Here is a 16,551-nt window from a genome sequence, read left to right as displayed (position 1 = left end):
ACAGTCTGCTTTTTTCACATTATGTTCACTATTTTTTTTTCACAAAATAGTGGACATTTTTTTATTCCAAAGCTTTATGATGAAATTAAAATATAATTTAATAGTTTACATATTATTATAATATATTTGATGTTTTGAATTTTAAATAAAGTTTTGAAGTGATTATTTTAATACATGTTAAAATGTTTGTAAGAAAATATATAATTTAATTGTAATTTTTTTTTTATTTTTTTACTACTTAACACCCCCCCCCCCCTGCTCGTCCACCATTTTTTGGAAGCAGATCTGGCAACCCTACAGACAGACAATTTCCAGAGATCACCAGCAATTGAGTCCTTGGCCTTCTTCATCGGTAGAAACACAGAGCCATGAAAGGAAGGCAGAAACTCCCTCCATTTCTTGACAGCCGGGGCCTTATTCTCACTCTGTACATGCTCAGTGGAAGGCTGATCACAGCAGGAGATGGTTCAAGCCCTGAAAATTAACCATTGCTACTTACTCATAGTTTGCTCAGCATGGAAAGTGTCAAATCATCCATTCTTTATCATTTGGCCATCATAATAACAACGATCATAACCTGAAGAGGAATTTATTATTTTCAGTCCAAGGATTTCCCCAGAAGAGCCACTAAAATTGCAGGAAAACTATTGAGTTGTGAAGCTTCCTGAAGATTCAGGTCTTTGCAGGAGAATAAAAGGAAAGAGGGCATCAATTTTTTTTTTTAAATTTAATTTATATGCCGCCCTTCTCCGGAGACTCAGGGCGGCTTACAATGTGCTCAGCAATAGCCTTCATCCTTTTGTATATTTATACAAAGTCAGCTTATTGCCCCCACAAACTGGGTCCTCAATTTACCTACCTTAGAAAGGATGGAAGGCTGAGTCAACCTTGAGCCTTGGCGAGATTCGAACCTGCAGTAATTGCAGGCATCTGGTCTTAATAACCAGCTTAATAACAGGGTGCCTTAGACCACTGTACTACCAAGGCTCAATTAATGCATTGTTCTGCGTTTTGCACCGCTGACCTTTTTCCATAGAAAGATGCGTCTTCGCCTTGGAGGTCCCCCAAGTGCCTTTGAGCGTTTTCATCCAGAGGGAAGATCATTTGGGGGTTTCCGACCTCCGCCTGATCCCACAGCCCCTCGTAGCCCTCCCCCCCACCGCCTGTGCCCAGAAAACTCCCCCGCTGTTTTTGATCCCTGCAGATCTGCCCCTCCCCCCATGATCTGCCCCTCCCCCCATGATGAAGAATTCCTGGAATGAGATGTTGCTGAATGTGTTGATTCTTGTGAAACTCTCGCTTCCCTTTTCCAGCTTTTCTCAGAAGTTTTTCCCCCCTCCGCCTGCCTAGTAACCAGAGACGTCATGGAAACGTTTTTTCCCTATTGGTTGAGCTTGGCCAATCGCCGGCTCGCTTTGGATTATTATGCTATGGATCGTCCCGAAGCGCCTCTTTCTTTCGCATGGGACTTTTCAGGACAGCGCAGCTGCAGGCGGAGGTTTCGGGACAGAGGATGGTTCTGCGCTCTGCGCCCCTGTGGCTCCTGGTGCTGGAGGTGGTCGCTCGGCAGCACGTGTGCCTCGGTGAGTCCCTTCCAAGAGTCCCTAGAAAGAGGCTCTGGAAAGAGTGCAGAGAAGAGCAACAGAGACGATTAGGGGACTGGAGGCTAAAACACATGAGGAAGAGTTGCAGGAACTGGGTATGTCTAGTTTGATGAAAAGAAGGACTAGGGGAGACATGATAGCAGTCTTCCAGTATCTCAGGGGCTGCCACAAAGAAAGAGGGAGTCAAGCTATTCTCCAAATACCTGAGGACAGGACAATAAGCAATGGGTGGAAACAAATCAAGGAGAAAAGCAATTTAAAACTAAGGAGAAATTTCCTAACAGTTAGAACAATTAATCAGTGGAACAACTCCAGAAGTTGTGAATTCTCCGACACTGAAAGTTTTTAAGAAGAGGTTGGATAACCATTTGTCTGAAGTTGTGTAGGGTTTCCTGCCTGGGCAGGGGGTTGGACTAGAAGACCTCCAAGGTCCCTTCCAACTCTGTTATTCTATTCTATTCTATTCTATTCTATTCTATTCTATTCTATTCTATTCTATTCTATTCTATTCTATTCTATTCTATTCTATTCTATTCTATTCTATTCTATTCTATTCTATTCTATTCCATTCCATTCCATTCCATTCCCTTTCAAGATGTAAGGGACTTAACCCCTTTTTCTGCTGGTGGGAACCCATCCATCCATCCATCCGATCTGTCCATCTGTGTGCCTGCCTGCCTGCCTGCCTGTCTGTCTGCCTGTCTGTCTCTCTCCCTCTTTGCTGCCGCTCTCCCCCCCCCTCCTGATCTCCCTGAGCCATTCTGGAAGCAGGGCAAGATGGCTCCTCCAGATGTCAGTCAAGTGTACCTGCACAATTCTTTCCGTCCCACCGTGGAGATTGTGGGATGGCAACACTCGGATGCGACCATGTCAATTCGCAAACTCCCTGGCTGCCTTTGCACCTCCCACCGTCACCACTAGGGGCAGTAGTGGGGCACTAGGGGCATTAACTACCGTTAATAAGGTATCACGTCTGGTTTGCGATATCTCCTCAGGCCAAGGGAAGGGGGATCCCCGAGAGGATCCCAGCCTTGTAAAGCACAAAGAAATGTCCCTCATCCTGCTCAGAATGACAGTGATCAGGGCTAATCCACATGATCATCGATTCCCAGGATAAAGGCCTAGATCAGAGTTTCTGGAGTAGATTTGATTCTACAATGATGGGTTTCATATGTTTCCTTTCTTCATCATATAATCTCCTTTTCTCAGTGGTGCTATTATTATTTTTCTTGATCTTTGGCCTTAACAAACTTTCTTTTGAATTGGATTAGAAAAAACAAAAACACCTCATTCATAAAGTGATGGATTTTGGTGGAAGAGAGCCAGATTCTCGTTGACTGTTTTAGTAAGAGCAGCTGGACAGGACAACCACTCGTCCAGAGAGTTTTGGGGTTCCTCTTTGCTGGAGAGAGTCAAGCAGAGGCTGGACACATATATTTTTTTTGAGTATTTTTTTTTTTAAAGACAAACATTTAATACATCAATCCACCCTTCCCTGTGACATCTCGGTGTTATCTTCTAGGCTTCTTCTCCATCTTCCCTAAGTTTCTTCTTCATCTATCTTCATCTTCATCCAAACCATTCTAACATTTCATTACTAAATCAATATTGTAATCATCATTTATACATCATTATGGTATCAGTCATTTATATCTCTTCTCCAACCAACTATAAAAATAATTCCATGTTTTAAAATATTCTGATTCCTCCTTATCTTTAATCATCAGAGTTAATCTATTCATTTCTGCACAATCTAAAAAAAAAATTTATTACTTCTTCTTCCAAAGGTATTTTCTCTGATTTCCAATTTTGAGCATACACAATTCTTGCAGCTGTTATTACATGTATGATCAAATATACATTTTCCTTACTAATTTTTTCTGGAAAGATGCCCAGTAGGAACAACTCTGGTTTAAATTCAATACGTTGCTGTATCATTTCTTCCAGCTAGATTTTAATCTTGTACCAGTAATTTTTTGCTAGATACATATTGAGGGGTAGAAAAAGGCTTTTATTTCAGTTCCGGTCCTGAAAAGAGAGTAGCCTTGATGACCTCGTGGCTCTTTTCATCTCGTGGAATTTGTGACTGTGTGTGTCAAGGCTGATTTCCATAGTGCCACTGAAAAGAGAGCAGGATCAGCACCGGAGGAGGACAATTTTTTGAGAATCATCTGTGGAAAGTGAAGAGTTTGAGATCTAGAGTAAATCTGGTGCTTTGCAAGTAACTCTGAATGACAGACAGCATGAGAGCCCAAATTGGGTTGCTGAATTGAAGCAATCTTGGGATAATCCTGGTGAGATTTTCTGTGGAATGGGAGTGAGCCCCACTGAGTCCTGGGTTCAAACCCAATTCTTGCTCAGATGCCTGAACTGGGAGGGGAGGAGGAATTACCCAGCCGGGGAGGGGGGGGGGGGGGTGGCAGGTGAGGAAGAAGATCCAGAGCAGAGGTGAAATCCAGCAGGTTCTGACAGGTTCTGCAGAACAGGTAGCGGAAATTTTGAGTAGTTCGGAGAACCGGAAAATGCCACCTCTGGCTGGTCCCAGAGTGGGATGGGAATGGAGATTTTGCAATATCCTTCTCCCAGGAGTGGGGAGGGAATGGGGATTTTGCAGTATCCTTCCCCTGCCATGCCCACCAAGCCACGCCCACAGTACCGGCAGTAAAAAAAAAATTGAATTTCACCACGGATCCAGAGGGGCCGTGTGTCTTCATTGCTGCTCCCTTCACTCCCATTTTGAATTCCCACATCTCCCAGGCAATCAGTTTGGGTTTCCCCCAAGGGTTCCATGGCTGCTGCCCCCCCACCCAATCCCTCTTTCCCTCCCTGTTTTATAAAATCTCTCTTCAAATCTTTACTTATTAACAAGTCACGTTGGCAATGAGGCAAGAAACTGATTTTATGGTTTTCCCTATGAAGCTGGGTGACCAGGTGGGGTTTCTGCTGCTTCTGGAGATGGAAACTGCCCCCTTTTCCCCTGTGGGTGACTGCAGCCTGCTTGGGGCCATCCATACAAGGCCTTGCTGGAAGAGAGAAGGGCACAATTGGGGTAGGCGGGCAGGTAGGTTTTGGGGTTCCTGTTCCCCCTTTGATCCTACTTTCTCTTCCTTTTCTCTCTCATCCCAAACTTCTCTGCCCTCAAACCCCTCCAGAAGCTGGGTTTTTTTTGCCTCTCCCTCCCTCCCTCCTTCTTTCCACCCTCTCCCTCCTCTTTCTCTTCCATCATCTCTTCCTTCTAATGTGGATAAAAGAAAGGAATCATACAGAGTCAGATATATGGGCTCTGGAGGACCCTCTCTATTCACATTGTTATAGGGGGAAGACATGCTTGGAAACATGAACTTTGAGAGAACCTCTCTATTCACATTATTATAAGATAGAAAAGTGCTTGTTGGAAATTACATTAACAAACAGTTAAACCTCATTAAGTGGTAATATATCTTCTTTTTTTTTTTTTTTATTGCAAAAGTTTTACAATTACATTTTCACCCCTTTTTTCACCCCCCCACCTCCCTCCCCAAACTTCCCATCCTCCCTAACCCTCCCTGACCCGCCCCCCCCCCCGGACTTCCCTATTACATACTCATAACTAATAACACTAATATATAAGCCTGAACCCATCCCTCCCCCTATATAATTTTTCCTCTTTAATATTTCTAATACATTATTTTCAAATAAAAGCTATTTGATACTTTCTAGTTTGGTATTTGTTCTGAACATATTCTATCCACCTTTTCCATTCCCATTCATAAGTCTCTTGTGAACAATCCTTTAAATACGCTGAAATCTTCGCCATCTCTGCAAAACTAGCCATCTTCAAAGTCCATTCCTCGATAGTAGGCAAAGCTTCATTCTTCCAATATTTACCTATCAACAATCTTGCTGCAGTTATCATATACAATATTAATTTTATTTCACCCCGTGTAAAACCCTTAACTATACCCAATAAAAACAATTGTGGAGAAAATTGAATTTTTTTCTTCAAAACATTCTGCATGACCCACCAAATTTTTATCCAAAAAGCCTTAACTTTCCTACAGGTCCACCAAACATGATAATACGTAGCATCCAAACATTCGCATCTCCAACATTTTGGCTGAACATTAGGGTACATACATGACAACTTTTTGGGATCTAAATGCCATCTATAAAACATTTTGTAGAAATTTTCCCTCAGGTTCTGGGACTGTGTAAATTTAACATTCTGAACCCAAATATTTTCCCATGTTTCCAACATCACTGGTTCTTCAAAATTTTGTGCCCACTTAATCATACAATCTTTAACTAATTCAGTTTCTGAATCCCTTTCTAGCAAAACATTATAAAGCCTTTTAATATGCATTGGACCTTTCTCTCTTATATGTCTAACCAATTCTTCCTCATGCAACATAATACCAGTTTTTTGGTCCTCTTTCCATCTCAATTGTAATTGATTATATTGTAACCAATTTAAATTAATTCCTTCGTCCAACAGTGTCTGTAATGTCTTCAGCTGCCATCTGCCCGCATCTGTAAAAAGAACCTCTTTGTATAAAAACCCCCCGAGTGACATTATATTTGTATTCCACAAAGTATGACCAAGATCCAGCCATAACGGTATTTTATAATCCCATTTGAGTCGGTGCTTCTTCCAAACTCTCATCAAAGATTCTCTAAGTATATGACTTTTAAATACTTTATCTATTTTGTCGTCGTAAAATAAATAAGCATGCCATCCAAATTCAAGATCAAAACTTTCTGCATTCAATATTCCAGCCTTCTTATTTCCAAACCAATCGCTTGTTAAAGTTAAAGCTGCTGCATCATAATATAACTGTAGATTTGGGAGTTTAAGACCTCCTCTTTCTGGAACATCTTGCATAATTTTCAATTTCACTCTCGGCTTTTTCTCGTTCCAGACAAACTTATTCACGCCAGACTGCCAGACTTTCAGTTGTTTATCACTTTTAAGCACCGGAATCATTTGAAACAAAAACAGAAATCTTGGCAAAATATTCATCTTAACTGCTGCTATTCTTCCAAGTAAAGACAGTTGCAGCTTTTTCCAAGTCTCCATGTCTTTCTGAACCTCTCGCCACAACACCTCGTAATTATTTTGAAACAATTTCATATTTGATTCTGCAACCTGAACTCCAAGATATTTTACCTTAGGTACAATTTCAAAACCTGCCCTCCTTTCAAGCTCATGTTTACGATCTTGTGTCATATTCTTAACTATCATTTTAGTCTTTTTTGAATTCAGTCTAAAACCTGAAACTCTACCATAGTCTTGTAAGTCCACACAACGATATTTTAAGAGACTTCTGGGAGGATATCAAGGATGGCTACCACAGCAGAAAAGCCCCTTTTCCTGGGCCTCTACATGCGACTCCTTAACAGCCAAGCTCCTGGCACGGATGGTTTGACTGCAGTGTATTATAAAACTTTACAAGCTGAAATGGTGGGACAACTTAGAGATTTATTTTGCAATATTCAACAAGGGGGTAGAATACCCCCATCTTGGACAACTGCTTATATATCTTTGATACCAAAGGAAGTGGTAATATATCTTCTGATGAGACCTAGATGTCACGAAAGGACAGCCATATGGAAAACCTCTGAGTGACCTCACTGTGAATGACACAAAGACCTATATGTTACAAAGAGTTACTTAATCCAATAAATTTACCCAAGGACAGCAGTAACTCTCCCATTAACAACTACAAGCACTTAAGAAAAGTTGTGTGGCTAAGATAATTTTATAAACTAAAATTAATGGTTTAAGTAATTAGATAAACATATTATCCAATGTATGTAACCATATAGGGAAAATCGGATGTATGTTCTCATGTTAACCATATATGGAAAGTGTATGATCTCACTGAATCCTTTGTCTTAGAAATGTATAAAACCAGTTGTATCAGAGTTCTCTCCTTGTTCAAAGCTTCAGGTACAAAACTGGCTCTGAACCTTGCGCAACAAAACTGTCTCTGGCTGACCCAGGAATGTTGTTTGGTCTCATCATTCTACAACACTTCATTTCCCCCTTTCTCTTCTGCCCACTCTAGTCTCTTTTTTCTTCCTTCCAGATCTGATAATGGGTCCTGCTCAGAGGTGGGTTTAAGCAGGTTCTGACAGATTCTGGAGAACCGGTAGTGGAAATTTTGAGTAGTTCGGAGAACCGGTAAATACCACCTCTGACTGACCCCGCCCCCATCTATTTTCTGCCTCCCGAGGCCCAGCTGATCGGGAGGAAATGGAGATTTTGCAGTAACCTTCCCCTGCCATGCCCACCAAGCCACGCCCACCAAGCCACGCCCACAGAACCGGTAGTAAAAAAATTTGAATTCCACCACTGGTCCTGCTGTGCCCCATAGCATCCGAGTCCCCTAGCAGAATCCCCCTAACTCTACCCGACTGCGTCCTTTTTCAGGCTTCTCCTCACATTCCTTCAAGATTGTCTACTTCACCATCTTCGAGCCCAGTCAGAGACTGAGCCACTTTTTCATTGTGGGCTATGTGGACGGTCAGATCTTTGCTCACTACGACAGCAACAGCAGGAAGATTCAGCCGCGAGTCCCCTGGATGGAGAAATCGGGGAAGGATATTCCCCAGTACTGGCAGGCTCTGACTGACGTAGCACGTAACTTCAATGATCGGCACAGAGACGACCTGGAATTTATGAGGACTTACCACAAAAAGAGCCGAGGTGAGTGATGGGTCGGGTGGATCTCCCTGCCCCATGTTCCCTGCCAATAGCACGAGAGGAGAAGAAAGTGGCTTGCTCCCAGATTAAAAGGCTGTTTCCTTTTCAAAATGTTATTTTGAAAACATGTTTATTGCTTTAAAAATTATTTTACTCTTGCTCCATAACTGAAGTGTTTTGCCCCATAACTGACCTTTTTTCCCCATAACTGAAGTTTTATGGATGTGATAAATATTAAAGGCAGATGGGCAATCAAAATGTGATAGATATAGAGATAGATAGATAGATAGATAGATAGATAGATAGATAGATAGATAGACAGACAGACAGACAGATAGATGATAGATAGATAGATAGATAGATAGATAGATAGATAGATGAATAGGGATAGAGATAGGGATAGGGATAGGGATAGGGATAGGGATAGGGATAGGGATAGGGATAGGGATAGGGATAGGGATAGAGTGTTCTGTCCCCGTCTCACACACACACACAAACAGACAGCCGGGGGTTAAATAAACTGGCAGACAACCAATTCGTCCGATAAGACGCTTGGCAGCAACCCAGTAGCTGCTTGCCAAGAACTTTTACTCAATAAACAAAATACCCACAGTCAAGAATTGTCCAGTTCGTAAAATAAATCCAAGGCCGATAATGTTGTTTCCAAAGATGCAATGTGACTCGATAGTAGTTAGTTTTGTCCATCACAGAGTCTGAATGGCCACCTCACCCCCTTTTATATCCTGTGGGGTGTGGTCCAGTGGCTCAGCCTAATCTCTGGCACGCCTTTTCTTCTGTTGCGCGCGCTTATCTCTGCGACGCTGCCAAGGATCCTGCCAAGACTCATTACCCTCATCACTGTCCACCTGTGGGTGCGTGGACGTGCTTGGCCCTGGCCCTATCTCTTGCCCTTCGGCGGACACTGAAGGCATTGCCAGAGAGGAGGGTCCTGGAGAGGGAGGCCTTGCCAACTCCTCTCCTTCACTCTCGGAGTCCTCTCCTGCCGATGACACAGGCTCAGGTAACAGAGCCACAATATAGAGAGAGATGGATGGATGGATGGATGGATGGATGGATGGATGGGGATAGACACACATACACACACACACACACACACACACACAGGTGGGGGAACGCTTTAGGGGGGAAATGAATTTCTTTCATTTTCCAGTTGTTATTTGTCCCTTTTCTTACTGGCTTCCTATTGAATTAAAGTCCCTATAAGAATGGAGATATCTGTCTCTCCTGAGGATTCCTCAAACAATAATCCTGTTTCCCTTTCAGATGATATGCTACAGGGCATCGCAAGCTGTGAACTCCAGGGAAATGGGAGTGAAAGTGGGTTTTACATGGAGGCTTATAATGGGAAAGACAGATTCTCCTTCCCCATGGTGGAGGTCATCATGGAAAACTGCATTGAGTTGCTAAAGAAGTGCCTGTCTTATGGGAACGAGACTCTGCTGACAATAGGTCAGTATCTGGATCCAGGTTGGACTTTCCTCCTTTATGGCCAGATTTCTTGCACGTGTTCAGCCCCTTTGGGTCCCTGGTCTGCTGCCTGGGTCCCTGGGAAGGAATTCTTCCCCTCCCCCTCCAGGAAGTCTCCAAGACACAGAAAGCCATTCAATGGACCAGGAAATGCGGCCTCTGCCTGACGGGCAGGGGTGGGCTACTGGGGGTTCACAAGGGTTTGGGAGAACCTCTAGCTAAGATTCTGTGCAGTTCAGTGAACCCCCAGATCCCACTCCTGGATGGCCCTGCCCACCCCACCCCATCCCGCCCAGGAGTCCCCACGTGACCTGTTTTGGATGCAGGTAAGTGCGTGGTGTGTGCGGAGGTTCAGGGAGGGCGGAAAACAGGCCTATCTGAAGTTTGGGAAGTTCAGGGGCCTCTGGAGCCTGGGGAGGCTGTTTTCACCCCCTGCCGTAGTGCAGGAGGCCGACTAGGCCACACCCACCATGGCCACGTCCACCCAGCAACCAGGCTGAGAACCCCTTGCTAAAACTTTTGAAGCCCACCCTTGCTGACGTGTGTCTGTGTGGATCAGGCAGCAAAAGCACTTAGTAGTATCCTGTTCACAGCCCACAATGAGGCAACAGGCCACTTGGGGATCTTTGCTGCGGGACAACTCGCTACTGGACAGTTCCACGTGGGGTACCTCAATGTGATAAATGCTATCCGCCACTGTTTCTTGGACATTGTTTCCATTTTTGTCAAGCATTTGAGCATTTCCTAAAATGCTCTTGGAGACGCTGCAGTTAGAACGTGTTAAATCCCTGCCTTAAAACCAAGTAGTGGGAGATTTTTCTGCCTGTCAGCGTCTGGAGGGGCTCAGAGTTAATTCTGGTGTTTCTGCAGAGACCCCGGTGGCGACAGTGACCAGAAGGACAGAGGCTGAGGATGGGCTGGAGATGCACGTCTGCCGGGTCCACGGCTTCTACCCCAGGGAGATCGATGCCTCCTGGAGGAGGGACGGAGAAGTCTGGCTGGAGGACACCCTCCATGGGTCTGTGGCCCCCAATGCGGATGGGACCTACCACTATTGGCTCGGCATCCAGATCGATCCCAAAGAGAGGGACCGCTATCGGTGTCACGTGGAGCACAAGAGCCTGCAGGAGCCTCTGGACTTGGAACTGAAGGGTGAGAGGCTGCAGGGAGGGAAAGGCTGGGCTCTTTGGAGGGTTGTGGGAGAGAAATCTGACCCCAGCTTTGTCCAGATGTGAAGCTGAGTTCTCATTGATTGGTTTTTCCCATATATGAGGTTGGTGGACCTGCAGGCAACAGTCCATAGAACTGGATTCGGAAGCAACAAATCCCATCACAACAGTTGACCGATCCTCACGAAATCCCCTTAGATACTCTCTTAGCCCCTGTCCCTGCAAATAACAAAGTGCTGCTTGCATAAAGAACCGTACACATTATTTGATGATCAGGGATTTATTGGAAAAATGGTCAGCAGGATGTCTTCATGCTACAGTTAGAGAGACATAAAGAGGAGCCCCTTAAGGCTTTTTAATTCGAGGAATTTTCATCCCTTTGGCTGAATTAAGTTTCTCCTTTAACTGGGATGATTGTTTGGGGTTCTCCTTCGATGATCTGCTCTTTCTCCCAATTCAGTTCCAGAATCCAACCTGGGCCTCATCATCGGCTACGTTGTGGCTGCTCTTGTCCTGGCGTGTGTGATTGTTGGGAGTTTGATATTCTTGAGTAAGTATCCTTTTTTGGGGGGTGATTGAAGGAAGATGGAGAAATCCTCCTGAGTCTCTCTATTTGGGGAGCTTCTTCTGGGCTTCATTCTCCCATGATTTCCTAGCCTTTTTGGGGAGCATCTGAGATCTGGCCTCTTTTGAGGACTTTGGTCTTGACTAAACTTTAAGTTTTAAAGGCAGTATCAAGTGGATGATTTGTGATCTTTACATGTTAGCTCCAATTCAGAGCTGGGATCAGAGGTAGCATCTCGTGTGTGTGTGTGTGTGTGTGCAGCTCCTAAAGCTGCAGAGATGTGATATCTTTGTCTTCCTCCAAGAACTAAGCTGAGAAAGGTGGCCCCCTTTTACATTACATTCTAGGGAACGGAGACCTCCAAAGAGGAACATCTGAGACAAGGAATTTTCCAAACAGTGAGGTGACTCAGCTGTCTGGATCAGTGGTGGGTTCCTCACAGTTTGGTCCGGTTCGGCCGAGCTGGTAGCAGTGACGATATGACGTCACTGAACCGGTTCTCCTCCCCCCCACCCTCCCACCATCCCCCCCACCCACGTTATTCTTACCTTTTATTTGGTCCCACCCCCAATCTATTGCTGCCTCCTGAGTCCCAGCTGATGACTAGAGGGGAAAAAACTGTTTAAACTCTTGCCGCGGGGCTTCAAAGGGCCGTCCTACAGGTGATCAGTGTTAAAAGAAAACAAATGAGTCGGGTCGTAAGTGCGAGGACCTTCCAGAAATGACTCTGACCAGCTAGCCACGCCCACCTAGTCACATGACCTCCAAGCCATACCCACAAAATAAGCCACGCCCACAGAACCGGTAGTAAAAAAAATTAGAACCCACCCCTGGTCTGGATGATCCTTCTGTCTGAGAAGCTGCTCTGCTTTCAAAGTATGAGGATGGGAAAGGCTTGGCCATAACACGGTCAGGAAATTCCGTAAAGGTAGTGATCAAAAGGAGGCATTTTGAGAGAAAAGGAGCCTTGGTGGATGCCACCTGGATCTCCTCTTGGTCTCCCACCACAAAGCTCTCCAAGAATGAACTGATTGGAAAAAGAAACTTTGGAGCCGTCTGTATCCTCACATTGGCTGTGCCCTCTGGCTGAAGAATTGTTGGACTATTGTTCTTTGTGGAGGTAGATCAATGTTAAGAACTCTTTCCTATGCCTCTTAGGACATTGTTTGGTGCAAACTCTTTGGATGTGTTGGTGTGTTTTAGTTTGTATGTGAGGGAAGGAAGGAGGGATCTAGAGTCAGAAGGAGCTGAGCTTCTTCATCTCTTTCCATCCACCTAAGAGACTGACTGTCAACTTGCAAAGCTTTCAAGTTGCCATGAGCAGGAGGGAGGGAGAACTGACAGAGCTGATTGATTTCCCTAACTGAAGCGACATTCCATAGATGCTTTCTTACCGCAATGAGTAGGAGGGTGTTGGATTTCACAGCCAGCCAAAGTGGTTAATTGGAGAATGTGATTTATGACATGGCCAGGGAGGAGGGGAGAGACAGGGTCATAGGAGAACATAAATCTACGTGGGATTAGTTCTAACTGCATCCGAATATTGCCGAAGTGGTGCTCCTAATAAATGACTGTATTTCTTTTGAAGTTTGGCTCATGGCTCATGAATTAATTAGGGCATCTTTCGGAAACTTCACACTGACCACTCCATTTTCCTTCCTTTCTTTTCCAGGAAGTCACAGTTCTGGCCGGGGTATTGTACAGGGAGCCACTTCTATATGAAGAAGTCCATTTTTGCATCTTATAGGAATGTGTCAGGCGTGCCTCCTTTCAGATTTCAGGAAAGAATGACCCGACTCCATTTCCATAGATAAAGGTACTTTTACTGAAATTGAACTGAATGCAGCCAAGGAAAGCAAGATCTGAGGCAATAGGCACGAAAATCACATATAGAAAGCATCCCTTCCCAACTGTCCACCGTAAATCATCCAATCCAAAGGTCCTCCAGAGGTCAGGTGGAATCACACGTCTGGCAGTGTCATCAATCTGGAATGTTAGCAGATAGCAATTTCAAAGGCACAGGACTGCAGCTAAGATTCGGTTTCGTTTCTCCATACTCCTTCTCCAGCACGCTTCCCTGTCTAGCAATTTCCTAACTCCCCCTCCCCCCGTTACCATGGCATCCTACAAGCAAGCATTGAAAGATCGGAGGCTGACAGAATGCTGAATTGTGGACAATCCCCCTCCCCAACTAGATCCGATTTGGAGACAAATACAGCTTCTAGCCAGCCTTCTCTCCCCCCCTCCTCGATCCTTCCCAAAAAGCTGTTCCTCCAATCCACGGTGGTTTTCAAGTCCTCCCTGCCATGCCTCCCCTCCACCCCCTGTCAGCGTCTGACTCTGAGATGAAAGACAAACAGCTGACGGAGAGCAGGAGAGTGGCTCTGTTGGTGGTGGGAACGCAGAGTAGAGTAACGTGGGTTACATGGCTTACAAGGAAGGAAAGGGCCCCAGTTCCCTTCACAAGGCACACCTGGGGATGGAGTTTAAAGGAGAGGCAGTTGGGAGGGGCATTTGGTGGGAACAAACCAGTGGTGGGTTGCTACCGGTTCGCCCCGGATCAGGCAAATCAGTAGCGGCAGCGGCGGGAGGCTCCGACCACCCACCCGGATGTTTCTGCGCATGCATAGAAGTGTTGCGCATGAGCGTGTGCATGCCCACAAGCAAACCGGTAGCAACCGAAATTGAAAATCACTACTGGAACAAATGCTGAATTCCTATAGTGTTGTGGACCGCATTCCTGGCATTCCTCTGGACTGTTTGAATTATTTCCATCCTTCCAATCCTGGAGTGATTGATTGCAGTCATTCTGCTTACAGCCTTTGGACTGGCGTATCTGCAGGTTTGTGGGAAAGCGTTTTTCCAGGCTGGAGAGTAAAAGGGACGTTGGGGGCAAAGTTGGTGCCAATAAAGGGACTCACATTGATTCTCTGTCTGTGTTGCCTTTGTGCCACGCCCCGGGTCATCACACTCCCTTTGCTTTTCACTGCGTTGGGGACAGGAGCTGCTTTTGTCATATAGGAAGTTAGCACCCACCCCTTTCCTATGTTGTGGCTCCGTTACCTGAGCCTGTGTCATCAGCAGGAAAGGACTCCGAGAGTGAAGGAGAGGAGTTGGCAAGGCCTCCCTCTCCAGGACCCTCCTCTCTGGCAATGCCTTCGGTGTCCGCCGAAGGGCAAGAGATAGGGCCGGGGCCAAGCACGTCCACGCAGCCACAGGTGGACAGTGATGAGAGCAATGAGTCTTGGCTGGACCCACGCCAGCGCCGCAGAGATAAGCGCGCGCAACAGAAGAAAGGGCGTGCCCGAGATTAGGCGGAGTCACTGGACCACACCCCACAGGGTATAAAAGGGAGCGTGGTGGCCAGTCAAGCCTTGTGACGAACAAAGCTGAAAGCTTCCATGCCATTCTGCATTGCCGGACTTTTGCTATAGACTTTGCTGGATTATACTTGGACTTGATTGACTCTGTTATTATTGAGCATTTTACTTTAATGTACCAAAAGCGGAGAGAGGTTATCTCTTCCCTTCGTGAGTAATAAACTCTTGGCAGGCAGCCACTAGGTTGCTGCCAAGTTCCGTTATCATAAGGAAAAGGATTTTGTCAGCTGGTTTGGTTTTTAACTCTTGGACGTCTGTTGGTGTGTTTGTGTGTGGGACGGGGACAGAACATCCTAGAAGAATGAAATATTTTAGGAAATATTAAAAAGGCAGAATACTATGTTTCCCTGGATGAGAAATGGAGAAGCATGTTTTAAGGACTAAGCAGCTCCCACCTTTCTGCCTCCCCCACTTTTGTCAATGGGCCAGAGGCAGAAACTCAATCTTTGTCAATGGACCATCATCTGCAACACAATAGGACCCATCTAGCAACAGAAACTCACCACATGGCACCTGGGAAGATTACATCAGCCAGCAAGGCTAGCTAAGACCCCCACCCCCTGAGAGTCAGACAACCAATCAGGATACTCTTTCTGGGCCCCAGGAAGTTCAAAGCTAGAGAGGGCATAAAACCCGGGGACTCACTGTATCTCGCCTTTTTCTGTTCAGGAACTCAAACCATGTGATCCTGTCCACCATTAAACCATCTTTCCAAGCAGTCTCCGTGTTTCCAGTGTCTTTTTTGCCCATTTGGAGCTGAACTCAGAAGGATATTTCTTCTTACAGTCAGCTGAAAACAAATGCTTTCACAATAGCCGCCCCAGGTTCTCTGAGCAACATGCAGCAAAGCTAAAAACAGGTAGTTGGTAAATGCTAAAACAATTCATATTGTAATTATCATTCAAACATTAAATATTTTTAGAAAGAAGATCTGGTAGGCAAAGATATCTTAATCATTCCACCTTAATAATTAACCCGTCCCCTGGGATCCCCAGGCCTGATGACGCAAGACTTCCTGTGAATTTTCAGAGAGAGATCTGAAAGCTGACATGGCAGAAAAACTAACTGAGATGATAAAATCTCCAATGGGGAGGTGCGGATTAAAAACAAGGCACCCCTTTTACCTGTGCCAAATAAAATAAAAAAAAAGAGTCCCCAAATTCCCTGGTTTTAGGAAACTAAATTTATTATTTCCCAAACTAAGGATGTGTTTGGGCAGATTAACACAGGAACTCCAGCGTTCCAAATGCATTGAGAGTTTTGAAACAGTTGAAACGGCTTTTCCATCATTGTCCTCATACTCAGTTGAACAGTCTTCAATGGTGCCACTTGAGATGAAGCCTCCTTTGGAGAGGTTTGTGTTCCCCCTCCCCGTCTCCCTCTCCTCCTCTCTTTCCCTCCTCTTCCCCCTCCCCCAGGGGTGAAATGCTCCCGGTTCAGACCGGATCGCGGGTGGTTCGGAGAACCGGTAGCAAAAATCCTTGCACACACACCCCATGCCCAGCTGAGCCGCACAATCATCAGAGGCTTTTTTTTTTTTACTTTTAAAAGCATTTTTTCTACAACCTCTTCAGAGGTTGAAGAAAAAATGCTTTTAAAAGCCTCTGATGATCCCAGCTGAGTTGCCTGATCGGCAGAGGCTTTTTTTTCTTTTAAATGC

General features: G+C 45.2%; 1 protein-coding gene across 1 annotated transcript; it reads left to right on the top strand.

Annotated features, from left to right (window-relative positions):
• The first annotated feature begins 1,513 nt into the window (after nucleotides 1–1,513).
• Nucleotides 1,514–15,598, top strand: LOC139311810 (class I histocompatibility antigen, F10 alpha chain-like). The gene is made up of 6 exons (XM_070936332.1): nucleotides 1,514–1,583; nucleotides 8,017–8,292; nucleotides 9,574–9,759; nucleotides 10,648–10,929; nucleotides 11,407–11,496; nucleotides 13,184–15,598. Exons 1-6 carry the CDS (start codon nucleotides 1,514–1,516, stop codon nucleotides 13,231–13,233), a joined length of 954 nt encoding a protein of 317 aa, XP_070792433.1. The 3' UTR covers nucleotides 13,234–15,598.
• The last annotated feature ends 953 nt before the right edge of the window (nucleotides 15,599–16,551 follow it).

Source organism: Pituophis catenifer, unplaced genomic scaffold (assembly GCF_029215685.1).
Source record: "Pituophis catenifer annectens isolate HBS135680 unplaced genomic scaffold, rPitCat1.0.hap2 SCAF_2, whole genome shotgun sequence".
Classification (NCBI taxonomy): domain Eukaryota; kingdom Metazoa; phylum Chordata; class Lepidosauria; order Squamata; family Colubridae; genus Pituophis; species Pituophis catenifer.
This window is presented reverse-complemented; position numbering and strand designations above follow the sequence as displayed.

Bases quoted from the DNA above. Each gene is read 5' to 3' on its own strand.
- LOC139311810 (XM_070936332.1), top strand. From the start codon at position 1,514: ATGGTTCTGCGCTCTGCGCCCCTGTGGCTCCTGGTGCTGGAGGTGGTC. The intron at 1,584-8,016 runs GTGAGTCCCTTC...GTCCTTTTTCAG, and splicing joins TCGGCAGCACGTGTGCCTCG to GCTTCTCCTCACATTCCTTC. The intron at 8,293-9,573 runs GTGAGTGATGGG...TTTCCCTTTCAG, and splicing joins TTACCACAAAAAGAGCCGAG to ATGATATGCTACAGGGCATC.